At 50.3% G+C, this 20,269-nt stretch overlaps 1 protein-coding gene across 2 annotated transcripts in view; it reads right to left on the reverse strand.

Moving 5' to 3' along the window:
• The window catches only part of Slc4a5 (solute carrier family 4 member 5), an 80,646-nt gene that overhangs the window by 44,560 nt on the left and 15,817 nt on the right, over window positions 1-20,269 (reverse strand). For both annotated transcript variants that reach the window (XM_021654697.2, XM_060383470.1), the window contains 3 exons: window positions 18,638-18,767; window positions 913-1,073; window positions 15-167 (listed from right to left, as the gene is read on the reverse strand). In XM_021654697.2, the coding sequence (XP_021510372.1) occupies window positions 15-167; window positions 913-1,073; window positions 18,638-18,767 (444 nt within the window). The remainder of the gene's footprint in view (window positions 1-14; window positions 168-912; window positions 1,074-18,637; window positions 18,768-20,269) is intronic.

The following is a 20,269-nucleotide window of genomic DNA, read 5'->3' on the forward strand; positions in this document are numbered from 1 at the left end:
ATAGCTCTACTCACTCGGGGTGGAGACTGACTTCCCAATGTCTGCCAGGGAGCGGTGGATGGGCTTCTTGGTTTGGTGACGATGCTTCCTCAGGAGCACGTAGCTGACCCTTTCCCGGAGCTCTGGTCGCAGAAGTCCGTCCTCTATCTGCTTCTCAATGACATCATCTGAATGAGAAACCAACAAGCCAGGCCGTGTGGGACAGAAAGAGCCCAAGACTTTGAGGTCTTGATTCTTCCCTTGATTCAGTCCTTTTTCAGTGGGACTGAAAATGAGCAAGGGTTTGAAAATAGTCCTGTGGCTTTGCCACTGACTATCAGGGCCACCAACCCCAATCTCTTCATGTATAAGGCTGTGTATATGTCTCCAGGATGTGTGTGCATGTGTGGACAGAAGCCTATGCTCTTTATATCCCTGTTTGTAAAGTACATTAAATAGGACCCATGAAAGTGTGCTGGGAAGCACAAAGGTGCTGTAATAAATGATTTTCATCCCCAAATGAATTCTTTTTTTAGAGAAGAAACAGTTATAGCAAAACCAAATGGCCTAGAGAGAATAACACACACGGATGCATAGGGACAAGGAGGCAAGCCACATCCTCATTTGACATTCCATTAAATGGGAGCTAGTTTGCTGAAGAAGATGGTCCATTTTCCTCCAAAAAGAAACAAGTTGCCATGTCAACAGTCCTCTGCTCATTCGAGGACTCTCCCTGTCTGCTGCCTTGCTGAACGACATTTCAAGGATGTTCTTTTCCCAGGCAGAGGTCCGAGTAGTGTGGAAACTAGGAGCAGCTGAGACACTGCCTGCCCAGCACCAGATTCAAAACCCACCTCTGCAGAAGCAGGCGAGTGTGGAGTTGGTCAGTCGTGTGGACTGGAGGGCTGACACGAGGCTGGGGAGCTGCCTCACCTATGATCTGTGGCAGGGAGCCACTGTCCAGATCCAGCAGCACCGTCCCTGTCTGCAGGCAGGCGCGGAGCTCGAAGAGGCTGTGCAGGGACAGTGTGGACACGTGGGGCTTGCTCCAGCGCTCCCCTCCTTCCTCCACCTTTTCTTCAAATTTTATCCACCTGGAAGAGGCAGAATGGGGCTGAGCATGGCCAGTGCCCTCCTGAGGAGGCCTCTCCCAGCTCTCCCCTAAGCTTTGTGTAAGTTTCTTCTGAGACTGAAACATCGCATGGTGCAGGAAGCTCCTTAAACAGGAAGGAAAAAAACTCAAATAGCTTTAGGAAGTCCCTGAAGCTGACCAGACTCACTAGGCCTCTCTCTGACAGAGTCCCTCTCAGACGAGCAGTGGAGCTGCCTGGGAGCGGTGTGGACAGCCTGTTGGGCTGTCTGCAGGCTGGGCACTGTGCTCACGTGTCCAGCTCTCATGAGCTGTCACCCATGCGGGGGTAGGCTGAGTCACTTCTGTCCCAGGAAGCACGGCTGTACATATCCCTCTAAAGAACCGCAGGGAAACTCATGGGTCACCAAGGTGTACTTCGGGGATACCTGTGCTGTGGTCTGCCATGGGCGCCCACCTGGGGTGAGCAGATGTGTATGTGTCTCCCCAGGAAAAGTGTTGTCACATGAATAGACACAAGCCAGTGAGTGGATACTGTTGGAGGATCTCTTAGGGTTGCTGGCTGCCTGTCATGCTGACTGACGCTGTCATGCTGAGGACAGAATGAACACAGATGGGCATGAGGAATCTTTCTGGAGTGACAGAAGTAGTTTGACATTAGGATATGATGGTTGAACAGCACTATACCTTGAACATCATTTACTACTTAAGGAGACAATATCAGGTTATTTTATAACAATAGAAATGGTGGGGTTGCTTGTTTGTTTGTTTTAGTATCAACTGGTATGTGGTAAGTGCTTCATGTGTTTTGCTGGGGAGGGGGGAAAATGTTCCCTGACAAAAAGCATTCCCTCCGGCTTCGGAGATGGTTGTGCCAACAAAGTGCTTGCTGGGTAAGCATAAGGACCTGAATTCAGTCCCAGGAACCACATGAGTAGCCAGCTGTGGGATATATGCTTGTAACCCCAGCACTGGGGAGTGAGACAGGAGGACCCCTGGGGCTCAGTGGCCAGGGCGGCTGAATTGTTGAGCCCCTGGTCAGTGAGGACCTCTGTCTCAAGGAAGGTAAGGTGTAGAACTCCTGAGAAGCACGCTTGAGGTCAAGTTCTGCTCACATGCCTGCTCACACATGTTCATACATGCCTGAAGAGGCTTCCCCTGGGTTCTACTACACAGGGCCTAAGGTTCCATGCCTCCTCCTCTAGAGTTTGACTCTGAATTCACATTCCTGTTAAAGTGCAAATGCCACCTGGAGAAGGAAGACACTAAAAGCATCTATGTGAGGAAATTTGCCCTCGGGGTTGAAGGTGACGAAGTGAGAAGGCCTGAGACAGCAAGCAGAGGCAGCATCTGGCCAGGCCTCCCATCCAGAGGCAGCGCCTGGCCAGGCCGCCCATCCAGAGGCAGCGCCTGGCCAGGACGCCCATCCAGAGGCAGCATCCGGCCAGGACGCCCATCCAGAGGCATCTCCAGACAGCTGGGAGGGTCAAAGCATCCTAGCTGCCGACTCCAGCCCACCAGAGTGACACGTCACCTCCAAGCTATCGGGCAGCTTCTACCTGTACCAATAGGAATCTAAAGGAATTGTTCTGGGCCATCTACTTAAAAAGTCCCTCTGAAAAACAGTTTCTGGAGACAGTGGGGGAATGGTCTAAGAAGCAAGAGAACTGAGGGTAGACGTGTCTTAGCAGACATAAACCTCAATGTGGAAAAGCTCCAGTCAGAGCAATGAGGTTGTTCAGCAGGTAGGGTGTTGCTGCCAGCCCTGATGATCTGAGTTGTGGGGTTGGTTTTCTCCTTCTCCATGCAGGTTCTAGGGGTCAAACTTACTGTCTCTTCTTCTCCTTGTCTTTTGCTTTCTCATTCTCCTTGTCTTTCTCCTTCCTCCTCCTCCTCCTTCTTCAAGGTCTCTGTAGCCCAGGCTGGTGTCAAACTCATAACTCCCTCGTTAGCCTCCCAGGTCCTGGGATTCTTGGGGCAAATCACCACAGCTGAACTAAGATTGCATGCATGTGCCAGCCAGAGGTCAACTGTGAGTGTTGTTCCTGAGGATGCTTTGGCCTTTGTGTTGTTTTAAAGGTTTGTTTTTACTTTATGTATTTGTGTGTTTGTTTGTACATCAGTGCATTGTGTGCATGTCCACAGAGACCAGAGGAGGGCGTCCGATTCCCTGGAACCAGCATGACAGAGGTTGTGAGCCACCATGTCCGTTCTGGGAACCAAACTCTAAAGCAGCCCATACTCTTAGCTGTTTCTCCAGCCCCCTCATCTTGTTTTTTTTGTTTTGTTTGAGACAGACACTGACCAAGTTCAAAGAAAAGTAATGTACCATGATATACATTATATTCATTGCAGAACACTGCAGACTAACCATTTATAACGAAACTTCTTCAACCTAAGAAGAAAATCCCAGAAAACGAGCCATCCCTGGGAGAAATGATGAGGAATGAAAATATGGCTGTTTACTAGTGACCTGGGCGTCTTGGTCACTACAAATGCAATAACACATTCATTTCTCGGAATGCCAGAACCTGGACTAGGGCTGGAGAGATGGCTCAGCTGGAGAGTGCTGGCTGCCCTGGCAGAGGACTCAGCTCACAACCCCCTGTACCCCAGCTCCAGGACCTCAGCACGTTCATGTACACAATGCCCCACCATCTGTCCATAATCTAAAATGATAAACATTTAAATTTAAAACAGAATGTTCTAAGCAAAGCTCGGCATAGATGAGCAATATTGACTGCAGAGGCACAAAGATGGAAGTGTGTTGGTCAGCAGTAAAAGCACTTGTCATATAATCATGGGGTCATGGGTTCAGATCCCTCGAGCCCACATAAAAGCCAGGTGCCATTGGCACTGTAAAGCATTGTGCTCCCGTGGGAAGGTAGCAGCTGAAGACAGGAAAGCCCACAGAAGATTGTGAAGCAGTTAGATTGTTGAAAGACAACAGACATGTCTTCAGGCAGGCTGGTACCTGCATTCACTCACATGGAAATGCTTGCACACACACACCACACCACACACACACACACACACACACACACACACACACACCACAAAGATCAATGGAACACAAGTACCCCCTGGTGGGAGAGTGCACCACCCCCTGGTGGGAGATTAGGAAATAGAAAATGAGAGAGAGGCAAATAAGCCAGTCCCTCCTCTGAGCTTAGAGGAAGGTTCAGGAGGGCAGAAAGACACAGCCAGCACAGGCACGTGATAAACAGCCCAGGAGCATGGAAAGACAGCTGAGACAATCCATGCAGCTTCTTCAGTCACAACTGCCAGGGATAAACACAGAGCAGGAAGTGTCCACTAAAATTATTTCAGGCTTGTATCATTCAATGCAGGAAGTCTCCACTGGCTTAAACTCACTGTGTGAGCCAGTCTGGCTTTGAACTCACAGAGATCCACCTGCCTCTGCCCCCACGTTCTGGGATTAAAGTGTGCACCCACCACACCCAGCCCAATCAATTGTGCTTTTGAACAATCAAAGAAATGTGAGCACTGCATGCATACTCTGATAGAATTAACAGATTCTTGTCATTTCTTCTTAGATATACTAATTGTTTTATTGTAATTTATTTTATTTTAGAGAATGGATCTTGCTCTTTATGTAGCCGAGGCTAATCTAGAACTCAAGAGCCTCCTGCCTCAGTCCCCCACATGCTGGGACCTCAGGTTTTCCATTTCAGGCTAGCCAGATATGATAGTGTTATTGCAGGTACATTAAAAAGAAGGAGACCTCAAGCTGGAGAGTTGGTTCAACGGTTAAGAGCACTTGTTGTTCTTGCACAAAACCTGGGTTTGATTCCTAGTACTTAGCAGTTCACAACCATCCAGAACTCCAGTTCCAGGGGAGCCAATGCCCTCTTCTGAACTCAAGGCATCAAGAATACACATGGTATACAATTCACACACACACACACACACACACACACACACACACATAACAACAACAAATAAATCTAAAAAAATTTAAAGGTGTCCTTGTTCTTGAGAGACAAACTCAACCATTTGCATGTGGAATGATGTGGTAGCTGGGACTTGGGCTAACGTGACGTAGTGTGTGTCAGGGGCAGTGTGCGGGACCTTGAGATTGGCCATGATAGCTCATGGTAACAGCTGAAGGCAGGGTGATGAGTTCATGGAGGTGCACTCTAATACACACTACCTTCACGAAATTTGAACTTCCTATAACCCAAATGCTTAAGTATCTTCTAAACTGAATAAAGGCACAGGTTCTTTCTAAAGTCTCTGGGTAAAGCCAGGCTTACCAGCTGGTGGATGCCCGAGGGAGTGGTCCATGTGACCCCAAACAATTCACTGCAAGGCAGCCTTTATACCACAGTTGGCTTCAAAAAGCGTGAATTAGCGTCAGAGAAGCAGGTCAAGTGGAAAGAAAATCTCGGAGTTGGAAAAAGACTTTTAGGTATTTCATCCAGTCCCGGTCAACACTGTGGCCTCCATTCAGTGCCTGCTGGAGGCAGGAGCCAGGAGCCAGGTGCCCCCTTCTCTGAGCAGGACCTTAAAGAGTCACATGTTCCAGAAAGCAGCTCTCTGTCACAGAGAGGGAGGCCCAGACCTGAGGCCTTTTCTGAGGCCTCCCACCGCTGGCCACCGATCCAGACATAACAAGGACAAGTGTCCCAGGGCTAGCCACCAGGAGCAATCCAGGCTCCCAACACAAACCCCAGGCATGGGAAGAAGCTGTCTACAAGGAAGGTGTAGAAGGGCTGAAAGCCACGATGGGGGCGTAGCCCAGTCAGTGGAGTGCTTGCCTTCAATGCAGGAAGCCTGTGTTTGATCCCCAAGCACCACATGAAAAACAAGCCTGCACAAACAGGTGCGGTGGTGCACACCCTTAATCCCAGCACTCAGGGGGCAGAGGCAGGTGGATCTCTGTGAGTTGGAAGCTAGCCTGGTCTACAGAGTGACTTCCAGGCCAGCCAAGGCTACATAGCGAGACCCTATGTAAAACAAAAACAACAAACCACCAGGATGGCCCAGGAACCTGGGAAGTAGGAAGTAAAAGCAAGATCAGAAATTCAAAGTTGGCTGGGCAGATGGCTAAGTGGAAAAGGGTGTTTGCCAGGAGTCTAATGATCTCAGTTTGAGCCCTGGAGCCCACATAAAGTCAACCTCTGCTTCACATCACATGAGTGTGCAGGCACACACATAATGCATTTTAAATAATTTAAACAAAGACGTTCAAAATGATTCACAGCTACATAGCCAAGTGTGAGGCCAGCCTCAGCTAAAATGTCCAAGCTGAGTCTCAGACTGAGGACATCAGAACTTCAGAGTGCTGGAGATCAGCTGTCAGTGTCGGCTAAAGGGAAGACACGGGAGGAACGTGGAGACCGCTGGGCTGTGAGAAGCACTGGCTTGACCCCCAGCACACCCACCTGTGGCTCACAGCCATCTCTAACTCCAGCTTTCTGCACTCTACCAACTGGGCTATTGCCTCAGTAGAATTTGGTTTTTGTTCTGTTTCTAATATGAGGTCCCTGTGCTGACTAGTTTTATGTCAACTTGACACAAGTTATAGTCATCAGAGAGAAGGGAGTTTCAGTTGAGAAAATGCCTCCATAAGATCTGGCTATAGATGAACCTATAGGGAATTTTCTTAAATTAGTGGTTGTTGAGAAAAGGCTCAGCCCATTGCCCTGGGTTCTTAAAAAAATAAAATAAAAATAAAAATAAAAAAGGTTGCTCAAGCCATGAAGAGCAAGCCAGTAAGCAGCACTCCTCTATGACCTCTGACCTCTGACCTTGAGTTCCTGTCCTGACTCTTTTCAGTGATGAACTCTGATGTGGAAGCCTAAGCCAAATAAACCCTTTCCTCCCCAAGTTACTTTTAGTCATGGTATTTCATTATAGCAATAGAAATACTAACTGAGACAGTTCCCTATGTAGCCCAAGCTTATCTTGAACTTGAACTTACGACCCTCCTGCTTCTGCTTTCTAAGGACCGGGATTACAGCTATGCCCTGCCACACATGGCACTTTTAAATAATTTTTTAAAATGCAATTCAATCTCCTGAGGAATGCAACATCTGATGCTCAGGCTATGTCGATTCTAAACATTCATTATTTTAAGAAACATATTGGTAGGGTTGGAGCCAGAGCTCGGCAGTTAAGGGCACCAGCTTCTCTTGCAAAGGACCCAGGATCCGGCCCCAGTACACAAGTGTCAGCCTGCAACTGCCTGCAACTCCAGTTCCAGGAGATGTGATGCCCCCTCTGGCCTCTGAAGACGCTGTATGGGTATGGCGCACATACTACATTCAGGCAGGCAAAACACTTACAGGCATAAAATAAAATAAATCTTAAAAAATAAAGAATTGTGTTTGGGGCTGGAGAGATGGCTCAGTGGTTAAGAGCGAGTCCTGCCTGTGTGGAGGATCCAAGCTCAGTTCCCAACACGTGTGTCCTGTGCTCACAGTCTGCCTGTAATTCAAACGCTGGAGGAGTCTATTCCTCTCCTGGTTTCCCCAGGCACCTGTACACATGTGCACAAATCTCCCACACATATACACATAAATAAAAGATAAAAATGGTTTAAAAGAAATATACATATATACTTGTGTGAAATTCTTTTTTGTTTGATTTTTTTTTCTTTTTTATAGCCAAGGCTGGCCTTGAACTTGCTATGCAGCTAAGGATGTTCCTGAACTCTCAATTGCTGGGTTGATAGGTTTCAACCACACCCAGCTGCTTTCATACAAGAACTTATACTTACCTAGGACACATGAAGTCCACACCCCTCCTGGGGTCACTCTGTGCCACTCCTGACTTTATTCCATAAGTTTCTCACCCCAGACTCATGACCCCAAAGTTCACCTTAAACAGCACCTGTCTAAGGCCCATTTGTAATACACTAAAATGCTGTTATTACACTTTTTATTTGGGATATGTGAGTGTGTGTGTGATTTTGTGGTCACGGGAATGCCACAGTGTCCTTGTAGAGGTCAGAGAGCAATCCTCAGGAGTTGGCTCTCCTCTTCTACCACATGGGCCCTGGAGAGAGAGCTCAGGTCACACGATTTGGCAGCAGTCACCTTTGTCCACTGGCCCAACTCAATAGCCTTGAAACTCATCCTTATATGTGTAACAGACTCATTTATGTTTAAAAAGGCAATTTATTTATTTCCTTTTATGTGTTTGAGTGTTTTGCCTGCATGTACAAAGTAAGTGCAGCACATGAGTGCAGTGCCTGCAGAGGCCAGAAGAGGGCGGCAGATGTCCTGAGACTGAAGTTAGAGGCAGTTGTGAGCTTCCACTGTGGATACTGGGAATTGAGCCCCAGTCTTCTGGAAGAGCAGCAAATGCTCTTAACTGCCAAGCCATCTCCCCAGCCCATAGATTCATTAAAAGAACTATGATTGTGAGCTGATTCCCACCATCCAAGAAAGCTACTTAACCTTCCTGGTGAGTCATGTCAGGACTCCCAGCAAAAGCTGAAAGTGAGTGTTAATTCAGTTACCAACCAATTGCCACTTTCCTAGAGTGGCCTCAGCAAGTACTGTCTGGATTCTGTCCTTTACAAGAATGGTGTGCGGAAATGGAGTGACGTTTATTCAGGATGGGACACCTGGGGCTGGAGAGATGGCTCAGCAGTTAGGAGCACCCATGCTCTCACAGAGGTCCCAGTTTTGATCCCAGGACCCACATGGTGGCTCACAGCCATCTGTCGCTCCAGAGCCAGGGAAGCCAATGGCTTCTTCTGACCTCTGAGGGCACCAGGCTTACATGTGGTACAAATACATATGTGTAAGCAAAACACTCACACAAAAATAAAATGAATAAATCCAATTTTTAAAAATTTAAAGAATAAAAGAGGTAAGCAAACCCTGTCCTACTTTCACCATTTACATGACAAACTCACGCGATGTAAAAGCACACAGGGTTGATGAGGTGGCTCAGGAGGTTAAGGTGCCAGCCTTGGAGCCCAGTCCTCCGAGCCCCACGTGAGGGAAGGACAGGGGAGAACAGACTCCCACAAAGTGAGCTTTGCTCCCTACATGATCTCTGTAACACATGCTTATACACATTCGCAGGGACACACACACACATTCAAATAAGTAAATAAAATATAGTATTTTTAAAAGTACATGCATGAAGGTAGGTGTGTGAAACAGTGCTTTCTACAACCGATTTAAACACATACCCAAGGTTCATCAACCCAACTTGGCAGTGAGTCTGAAAAGACTGTAGCAGGTAAGAGCCGTGCTGGAGTGTTAATACACATGCAGAGTGTTTGGGAGGCATCAGGGGAGCTGACGAGCCCCAGAAGGCCTCACCGGCCTGTTGGGTTAACCACTTTCATCTAGACTCAGAACCTCATCTTTTTAGGCTCCCGGGGACGGTGAGTGAGATACGGAGCTCATGACCGGTAGTGACCGGCTTCACGGGAGCTAAGTATAGACCTAACAGCAAGCTTATCTTACAGGAAGATCTGTAAAAGTCTCTCCTTTCATCTCTCTTATTGTCTCCTTGGTAGACAGACTAGAAAAGCCAAGTGATTCCAATGTTTGTTTTTGTTTTTGGGTTTCTCTGTGTAGCCTTGACTCTGACTTGCTTTGTAGGCCAGGCTGGGCTCCAACTCATAGAGATCCACCTGCCTCTGCCTCCCCAAGTGCTGGGATTATAGCCATGTGCCTCCATGCCCGGCTTGTGATGCCAATGTTTAATAGATGCAGGACAAGGAGCTGAAGCCTCCATCTCTGAAGATGAGGCATGTCTGAGAGCAGGACAGACAGATGGGGCTCTCTTACTCAGACTGTGAATGAACCCACTTCCTTCTTGCCATGGTTACCTGACTCTCTGTAATGTGAAGTCTTCCTTTCTGCTGGCCTAAGAACCTTGGCAAGGCTTTGGTGATGTCTGCCATTTGGGAATTCTTGGACAGCCATACCCTCCCAAGGAAGTGACCTTAGCTGGTGGGTTGGGAGGGAGTTATGGGGAGTGGAATGTGCAGCTCCCAGGCCCAGCTCAGAGAAGGGCTCTACCTTGCTCTACACAAGCCACAACAGAGCCATCAGATAAAGCAACTGGCTAATTCTGAACTGGGTCTCTCAGGGAAAGGCTCTGGGGACTGTAGTTCTTTGCGTCCCCTTGTCTGTATATCCATGAAGTCTATATAGCCTTTCCAGGGAACTGTCAATCACCAACCTATTTTGCACTGTCACCTTCCTGATCTTGACTTTCATGGCCTCTGACCCACCATCACTCTTCAGGGCCAGGTCAAGTTCACTTCCCTATGGTGAGGCGTCCCAGGAGTCCAGCGTGGACAGGTAACTCTTTCCTCTGACTGCCATTGCAGTGCTTACTAACAAAGACAATGGTTAAAGTTTACTGAGCACTTCCCAGCTTCACATGTGACATGTTTACTCAACTTTACCCTGCACAGGCGGGAGACCGAGGCCCTTAGAGGACAGCCACCCTCCCCAAGGTCGTGCAGCTTACCAGAGACTGGGTCAAGCGTAAGCCCTTTGACAAAAGAGCCTGTGTTCTCAAATTCTGCACAAGCTACTCTGCGTCTCAATTATCCTGTATTGGAGCACACACCTGCCTTTTACACTAGGTCAGGAGTCAGAGAACAGGCCTCTTGAGCTACGAGTGACTGCAGCCCGTTTTTGCATGGTCAGCTCAAATGGAATAGTTGCTAGGATCTGGAGAGGTGGCTCAGCAGTTAAGAGCACTGGCTGCTCTTCCAGAGGACCCAGGTTTGATTCCTGGCTTCTCACATGGAGGCTTAAAACCATCAGAACTCCAGTTCCAGGTATTCTGCTGCCCTCCTCTGGCCTACGTGAGTGCCAGGCACACGCATGGTGTACACACGCGCACACACACCATGGCACACATGCGGAAGTCAGAGACTAAGTTTCAGGAGTGAGTTCTTGCCCTCCACCGTGTTGAGACAGGGGCTGGCTTGTTCCTGCTGCTGGGCTGGCTACTCCAAGCTAACGGCTCCAAGAGGTTCTGACTCTCCGATCTCCCTCGCCCATCCCATGGGGTGCTGTATTACAGATGCACCCCACACATCCAGCCTTTTATGTGCGCCCCTTGGGCCACCTGGCCAGCACTCTTGCCTGCTGAGCCATCACAGCCCCAGATTTGGTTTCACATTTAAAGCTTTGTTAAGAAGAGAAGGAAGAGGAAGAGAAGATGATGGGAGAAGATGGCATCCGTGACCCAAAGCCAAGGTATTTTCATCCTAGCCTTTAAAAGAAAAAGCTCCCCAGTATCTGCCTGAGCTAACTCTGAGGATAAATTCAGACTGTGCTTGTTTTAATTCTCCAAAGGGCCCTAACACAGCTGCTTTGTGTTTTGTTTTTGGAATGAAAGAAGTATGTAATTAAGATAACGTGAAGCATGCTGAGAGCCCTGAGTGACGTGGCTTGCAACCCCATGGTGGAGGCAGAGTCGAGCACTTGGGGATGGGCGGCTCACCTGACTACTACCCAACAAGATGGCCTATCTCAGAGAACAGGGGAGCTGGAAGACGGCTCAGGAAGCTCAGGCGCTCGATGCCAAGAAGTCCTCTCCTGACTCCCGCACGTGTGCCACAGCACACACGCACCCTCCCTCCAGACACTCACACATGCAAGCAGATAAATGTAGAAGGAAAGGACCCAAACACACAAAATGGATAGCAACTGAAAACCAATACCAGAAGACAATCTCTCTCTCTCTCTCTCTCTCTCTCTCTCTCTCTCTCTCTCTCTCTCTCTCTTCTCCTGATTGCCCACCATAAACTTCAGCTGTGTGTGTTTGGTAGTGAAGGAAGAGGAGAAAAGGCAGGTTTGAGATCAGATGGAAAACAGCAATCTGTGACGTTCAGGCCCGAGGGTCAGCAGAAGGTGAAGGCAACAGTTCTGGAGCCCTTCCCCTGACCTCAAGTCTCCATGCCTGACTCCACTGTTAGGAAACACAATAGCCACAGACCTAGACCCACTGCCCTGGGAACCAGCAACCCACAGCACCCATGCTACTTTCCACCTCCTTCCTTCCCGTTGTGAGCCCAGCCTGTGCCTAGGGCCTGGCTCCATTCAGCAAGGCCCTCTCAGCTCTCTGCCCTCTTAAGACATTCTTTCTTCTGTCCCATTTTGATTAGCATCCAAAATAGGCTCCCATCTCTCATCTCAAAGACAAAAGCCGAAGCTGAAGCCACAGCTCGGTGATGGCCACACAGACAAAAGGCCCCACAAACAGTCATATTGGGGTTGGAGATGAGCCTTGCTTAGCCTATAAAGGGGACGGGGTATAGTCGGTGGTGCCCCATAAAAACCTGGGCTGGAGAGATGCTGATCCCGTGGAAAAAGCCTGGTGGTTAGTGTGTCCCTGTACCCCCCATGCTGGGGAAAGGGTAGCAGGGCAGAGACAGGCAGATCTCCGGAGCTGCCACTAGCCGGCCTGGCCAACTGGGGAACACCAGGTTCAGTGAGGGAGCCCTCAGTGGAGGGCAATGGAGGGAGCCTCCCAACATTGACCTCCGGCAGGTACACACACACGTACATGTATGTGCACACACAGGGACGCTCACAGTCACACAAACACGCTGTCTGCAAGTGCTGTGGTGGCCCGTGCTGTGGTGGCCCACGCCTTAATCTGAGACCTCCGGTGGTGAGGCAAAAGAACTAGAAGTTCACGGTCATCCTCCGCTCCATAGTAAATTCAAGGTCAGCCTGGACTTTGTCTCAAAAATAGATAGATAAATAAATAACTATTTTAACGGAGTGAAGACTTCCCTTGAGCCCATTCTCGGCTCCAGAGCTCTGCTCCTGGGCAAGCCTCTCAGCCGAGCTGTCCAAATGGTCACTGACTTCCAGACTCAGATCCCCACTTTGGCCTTCTCCCCAGCCCGAGCCTTTTCCTTTTATCTCTTCTCAGCACTAAAACGAAATGGTCTGTCTCACACACAGGCGCTGACTTTTGGTATAAAGCTTTCAGTCCCCACCCCCAAACTGGCAGTTTCAGGTTCACAGCTCCACCAGCTCCACCAGCTTGGGACCTATAGGTGCTGACAGTCCGGCCACTGGACCACAACAGGTACTGACAGTCTCACCTATGGACCATGGCAGGTGCTGACAGTCTCACCTGTGGACCACGGCAGGTGCTGACAGTCTGGCCACTGGTCCACAGCAGGTGCTGACAGTCTCCCCCTATTGTCCATCCACAAGGGACATATGCCCAGGCCTGTACTGTCTGCCTTGGGCTTGAGCTTTACCACCCTGAAAACACCCCATCTCATCCATTGGGTGCATGCTAAGCAAGTGTTCCATCCATCAGGCTGTCTCCCCAGCCCTGCCTCCAGGGACCTCTCCCTCAGTGCCTATCCTGGCTGAATTAACTTTGATGCACCCTCCCATCCTGGAGTGAACACCCTTTGTCCTGGAAGCCTTCCTTGACCCCTCGTGCCTCTATGCTGTACACTCACATCACCCTCACTACCAGGCATTCTCTTATTTGACTTTGTGCCTCGTTACACAGGAGCCACCTGAGTAATGACAGCATCCGCCATGATCTAGCACTTTTCTTCCAGGCTTGCAGTCAGTAACACCTTAGAAATATTACTTGAGCGAATGAAGTTTGTTGACTCCCACACTAGAGGTCTGAGTTCCTACTCTGATTTATAAAGAGGGGATAGTGCTGGCTCTATAAGGCTGCTCTCAGAGGGCTAGAGGAACCTTCTGCCCCGCACTGAGAAGGGACGTTGTTCTAAGAGAGCATTATGCAAGATCAAAAGTGAAACCAAGTTCAAGGCTGAAGTGGGACGCTCAAGCTTCCTCCACCCTGTTGACGTGCAGAGAACCATCAGGGAACTTTGAGAGCGTCCTGACGTGGGACGCCGCTCAGTTGGGAGGGTGCTTGCCTAGCATGCATGAAGAGCTGGGTGCAGCCCCCAGCCCCGTATACAGCAGGCAGCAGGAGGAGCGAGTGTGAGGCCAGCCTGGGCTCCTTAGTGAGTGTGAGGCCAGCCTGGGCTGCAGGAGACACACAGAGAAAGGAAACACCGACTCAACTAAGGTGACCCACTTCTCGTGCACCTTTTGGCCCTTTTCTTGTCATGACAGGAATGTTCTCAGAGTGCATGTCTCCCGTAAGAACCTTCTGGCAAGTTTCTGCTCTCTGGCTGCTGAGTGGAAGCCAGAGCAGCTTGGATTTAGCCTTGTTCTCAAGGCTCTTGAGCATTTAAGCTCTAGTTATTCCTGAGTAACCCTGAAGGGCCCTTCACCCTTGGGTGGGCTCCAAGCCGGACCATTCTCCTCCCAGTCCCCTTCTCATGCGGTCAGGCAGGTGTTAGTTTGAGAAAGGTTGGGGTTAGGGGTAAATTGTTGGCTTATAATATCATCTCTCCCCTGTTCACCTGACTCGCCCTCCCTCAGGTAAGGTCATGGCCAGTGAACAGCCCGCCAGCCTACCCATGGGGGAGTACCAAAGAGAGAATTAATAACAGTCTCTCGTGTTAATAGCCGGCCTTCCACCTTGATCACATCAGAAGCGCCGAGGCACACTCAGTCCCATCATGTGCACGGGGCAAGCTCAGCAGAACTCAAAGCCACTTCAGTCTACCGCAGCAGTGACTCCATCAAGAGCCTGAAATGTCCCCCAAACTAATAACCCCGACAAAGCGCGGCCAGGGAAAATTCCTTGCGGATTTGAGATTTTCACTCTCTTAAGCTCCTAACACAATAAAGCGAGCAGTCCCTGCAACAAATTAAATACTTTCATGACAGCGGCCCTCCCCTCCCCCGCTCTCTTTGATGTGCGATTAGCCCCCTAACGCCAGGGCACTGGGGTCTGCAGGAGACACCATCCCGTCCCTTCAGCTGTCTTCTGTACTCTGCGGAGGCCCAGCATGCACTGGGGTTTGCTGGCTCTTTGATTCTGGAAGCTTCTGAGGCTTCTGGCCTCTCTGAGGTGCACCTCAGCCTCACAGTCTGTTAGCTGAGAGAAATGCAAGCATTCTTGGGATGGAGTGACAGATTCCAAGCACCTTGACTTTGTGGGGTTTTTTTTTGGGGGGGGGTGTTGTTTTTTGTTTGTTTTACATTGTTTTTTACAGCGGAGTAGTACTGTGTAGCCCTAACTGGCCTGAGCGCACTACGGTGTTGACTAGGCTGGCTTTGAACTCACAGGTCCACCTGGTCTGTCTCTGGAGTGCTGGAATTGAAGGCGTGGACTCCACTCGAGGCAGGGCGTCTGGGTGTGCGCTCTGCCCAGGAAGGGGAGAAGGCGTCCCTCTTTCCTTTTAAAGAGTTCTTGAGTGGAAGAGACTATGCCCAGGGCAGACTGGCTTCAGACCCCTCCCCATCAGAGATTTTAAAGCACAGTACTCCAGGCTGAGGTTTGGCTGTTTGAACTGTCCTTTCCCATCTTGTGAGCCCTCCATAGAGTTCCAGCTCTGCGGCTGTTCGTGTTGAGCTCTAACTCCAAACGACGGCCTTCCCTGTCTTCCCTGCCTTCCCTGCCTTCCCTGCCTTCCCTGTCTTCCCTGCCTTCCCTGTCTTCCCTGTTTTCCTTCCCTGCCTTCCCTGCCTTCCCTGCCTTCCCTGTCTTCCCTGCCTTCCCTGTCTTCCCTGTTTTCCTTCCCTGTCTTCCCTGCCTTCCCTGCCTTCCCTGTCTTCCTTCCCTGTATTCCCTGCCTTCCCTGTTTTCCTTCCCTGTCTTCCCTGTTTTCCTTCCCTGTTTTCCTTCCCTGTCTTCCCTGTTTTCCTTCCCTGCCTTCCCTGCCTTCCTTGGAAGTCAAAACAGAGCTTCTAGATGGGAGACAGGCAGAGAAATGGCTAATAGCCTTGACAGAGCATAGCAAAGCACAAGAGACCTCAAGCTGGAGGGTCGGAGAGGCCTTGGGGGGCAATCCAGACCAGGCTCCTGTATCTCTGGCCCTTGGCAAGCTGCTAATCCTTCCACATCCCATCCCATCTGTGACGCCAGATTCCAGCTCTGGCCTCCTCAGGCCATTGCGGGGCTTGAATGTGGTGAGCCTGCGGTCCCAGCATATTGGGGTTCAGGAAACCATAGATGAGAAGAGGCTCCTGGGTTTGCAAGGGGGAACTGGGCCCAGCTGTGGGCTGTGGGGCTGAAGATTGGCTCCTCTCTGAGGCAGGCACAACATTTTTCCTCTTAGGGGTCTTCTTCCAGATGCTCTTGCGGCAGAGAAGGGGCAGAGAGACCCGGGGATGTGAAACTATGCTCCTCCCTCTGCCCAACGACCGAAGACCTTGTCCTGGGTCCTGCTGGGAGGTAGCGCATGCATTTTCAACGGGGACGCCGCCGCCTCCGAGGGGATGAAACGTGGGTCTCAGGGGAAAGAAGTCATGATGCTAACTGATGCTAACTCCGAAGTTCAGCTCTACCTGACAAATCTTATGTCTTAGCACATGGGCTCTAGACCCCGTGGTGGGGGGTCTGAACAACCCTTTCACAGGGGTCAAATATCAAATATCCTGCTTGTCAGGCATTTACATCACAATTCATAACATTAGCAAAATTACAGTGATGAAGTCGCAGTGAAAAAGATTTTATGATTAGGGTCTCCATACAACAAGAAACTGTATTAAAAGGTCACAGTGTTAGGAATGTTGAGAATCACAGCTCTAATACCTAATTTCTCTCTATAGAAATTAGTTTATTTAATCATAATTTGTTTTGTTTTTGAAATAGAGTCTCGGGTATTCCAGGCTGGCCTTAAACAGGCCATGTAGCTGCAGATGACCTTGAACTCCTCGTCCCCTACCTCTGCCTCCTCAGTGCTGGAGTTACAGCTATGTGCTTCCATGACTGGATTATGTGGTGCTGGAGGCTCAAACCCAGGACCTTGTGTGCCAGGCCCATACTTTACCGACTGAGCCGCAGCCAGAGCCTCCAATGGTTTTCCTGCATGGAGAGATGACTCAGCAGGTAACACGTTTGCAATCAGGTGTGAAGACTCAGTTTGGATTTCGAGCGGGGCAGTGGACAGACGCACCTAGCCAGACTAGCTGAACGGGAGAGCTCTGGAGACAAGAAGGAGACCCTGCCGTGGGGCAGAAGGTGGAAGCAACTGAGAAAAGACACCTGCTATCACCCTTGCTATCCACAAGCGCACACTGTGTGTGCCCCATACAGGAAAACACACCCCACCAACACACCCCACTGGACAGAGCTTAAAAAAATCATTCCTCATCAGGCGGTGGTGGTCCCGCCTGTCATCCCAACACTGGGGAGGTGGATCTCCAGGCCAGCCTGATCTACAGAGTGAGTTCCAGGACATCCAGGGCTACCCAGAGAAACCCTATCTTGAAAAACAAAATGGAACAAAACAAAACAAAATTAAGGAGGAATGTGATCAAGACTGTGGAAAAGCTGAGAGACAACACAGTCTTCCAGCCTCAGCAGCCCTCCCAGAGTCTCTGTCTCCTGCCTTCCTGTCTTTCCCACCCCTCTTCCGGGGTCTTGGGGGCATGTGGGACCACTAACCTGCTCTGTTTGGTTCAGACGTCCCTCTGTCCCCGCCACAGGGATATGACAGCCTCAGTGTGCTCAGACCCAGCTTCTGCTCCCGACTCCCCCATGCAGATAGACCAGCCCTCCTTCCCCTCTGCACAGAGCTCTCTCTCCAGGCTCTATTTTTGGCATTGCAGGTGCTTGTGTGGTGTGTGTACAAGTGTGCATATGCGTGTAGGTGTAGGCCTGAAGTTGACATCTGAAGTATTCCTCCATTGCTCTCTGTTGAATTTTCTGAGGTAAGCCTTAACCCGCAGCTCAGCTCACAGACTCTGCTGGCCTGGGCAGTCACTTGTCCTGGGATCTCCTGCCTCCTGGGAGCCTCGATTACAGGCGGCCACCCCTCCTGCCCAGCCTTTACATGGGTCCTAGGGTCCAGGTGCTGGTCCTCACACTTGCCCAGTGATTTCATCCACTGAGCTAGCGCCTTCCTTCCTCCCGATTTCTCTTATGGCTCCACCTCTGCAGGCCACTCTGCTCGGCTGACTTCTGCTGAGAATGAAAGCCTAGACCTCTCCCTGCCAGTCACATTTGTGACTTCTTCCTCCAGGGCCCCTCCCTGTGTGCTCCAGCCTAGCTGGCACTCTCCCTTCACAGCATTTGACACTGAAGAATACATGGTCTCCTAGTCTTCTTCCAGGGCCTCATGACTCACTGCTCCATCCTGCTGTTTCGATTCTCTCTGTGTGTATCTCCATCTCTCCCCCTCTGTGTGTGTGTATTCATGTATGTGTGTGTGCACGTGTGTGTTCAGGTGTAGGTCTCAAGATGAGAGGACAAGCTTGCTCCTCAGGTTCTGCCCCCCATTTTTTAGAGAGACTCTCCCTGGGCTGGAACTTAGGCGAGGCTGGGCACAGAAGTCAGGTCCTCGTTCCTCCAAACAAGCACTTCACTGACTGAGCTAGCCCCAGCCTTTGCAGTTTCATTTGACTGACAACAACGACAATCATTTACGTTTGCTCCTTAGTGTTTACAATTCTAGACACCAAAAATGGCAGATGGGAAGATGCTCATAAACAGAGCTGCTCCCTGACAGAACTTCCCACCAGGAGATTCGCCCCTTCCTCTCACCTGGCTGACTCCTTCCACTCCATCTGGTCCCCGTCATGCTGTAGCGTGTCCATCTCTGTGAAGAGGGTAGGGTTGGGAGCCTCATCTTCCTCCCCCAGGATGTCCTGCAGCTGCTCAGCAGCCGGAGACCCTGAAAAATGAAAGAGCTGGGTCTGCTGAGTGCCCTGCAGAGGGCAGAGGACCTCCCAGAGACCAACAGGAACGGAGCAGATGCCAGGGGCAAGGAAGAGGTAGTTCTTCACTCTCTAGGGCACACTCCATCTTCTGCGTCAGGCTGAACCCTTGTCCCTTTGGACTGGATGCACGTATGTCTTTGAGATAAGAAAGGATTTGATCTGTGTTTAGATTCCAAGGTCTTATAAGTGACAGTGAAGGCTGGGAAATGTCCAAAGCCACAGGAGCAAGAGGATCCAGGAAGAGAAGAGAGCAATGAGGAACACCCAGAACCACCTTCATTGAGCACAAAAAGCCTAGAACCGTGTCTTGCTCTACTGGGTCCCAAGCCAGTCAGCTCTCAAAGGCTGTCGTGAGAGGGCAATCAGTCAGGAGAAAGGACTAGTCTAGAGTGTCCTGAGGGCTCTTTCCTCGCTGGCAAGGTGATTCCTGGGTGTCCTGCCACCTCACCAGAGGCTTGCTAGCAGTCACCTCCTGAGCATTTCTCAGGCACTTTCCTCCTCCTCCTCTCCCTTCCACTCCCCCCATCTTCCCACTGTCTAGTGGCTGCCTACTCTGTGCCAAGCATCATTCTTGGTACTGGAAATTACAGCTGTGAAGAAGATCCGTGTGCTCCCTATGGTCATCCTATGGCAGAGATGAGTAGTGAGCAAGTAACATAAGTGAACATTTGGGATACTGATGCACGCTCTGGAAAAGACAGAATACCCAAGGGTGGCTGGAGAAAGCACACTGGTCACACACTGGTCACCAGGGCCCTTCTGAGAATGGCACTTGAACTGTGATCTGGACACACGGGGAGGAAGTGCGCTGGAGTGTGAGGGGCAGTGTGGCTACCACACAATGAGCCAGCTGGGGGGACGGCAAGATGTCACAGATGGCCAGCGCCTTGGCTACAGGCATCCCTGAGCTCCTCTTCCACCAGCCCCTGATTCAGCCTCCCACCAACTGTCTGCAGACTCTATGAAGTTTTCCTGTCTCCTCAGGCCCCACCACTTCTGCCTTGGATTATTTACCGGCCAGCCCTCCATTGTCAGCATTTTCAAGAATTCTGTTCACACCTTCTAGCTGCTCTCCTGTAACTTCTGGATAGAGCTAGGCATTCAACAGCACCCAGAGGACCCACTGACCATGATCTTCCTCTCTGATGTGTCCTGGAGTCCCAGACAGTAGGGCTCACTGTGCCTCTCGTCCACCCAGACATGAGCCGCACAGTTATCTCTCATCCATGCAACACTTGGCACAAGGCTCAGACCATGGAAGGCTCCTAAGTGCCTCTCACCACCAACCCCAGCATCCGGGCTCACAGCCCGTGGAAGAAAGCCGCTCGACCATGAAACCTTCCTCTCCCTGTCAGCATCCTGCCTGTGCCCCTTGGTGCCAGCCCTGACCTTCTTCAGTCCTCTCTGTAGGCTGCGTCAGCTCCTACCCACTTCTGTGAGAAAAAAGATGGCACTC

The sequence above is a fragment of the Meriones unguiculatus genome, chromosome 5, assembly GCF_030254825.1.
Source record: "Meriones unguiculatus strain TT.TT164.6M chromosome 5, Bangor_MerUng_6.1, whole genome shotgun sequence".
In the NCBI taxonomy this organism is placed as follows: domain Eukaryota; kingdom Metazoa; phylum Chordata; class Mammalia; order Rodentia; family Muridae; genus Meriones; species Meriones unguiculatus.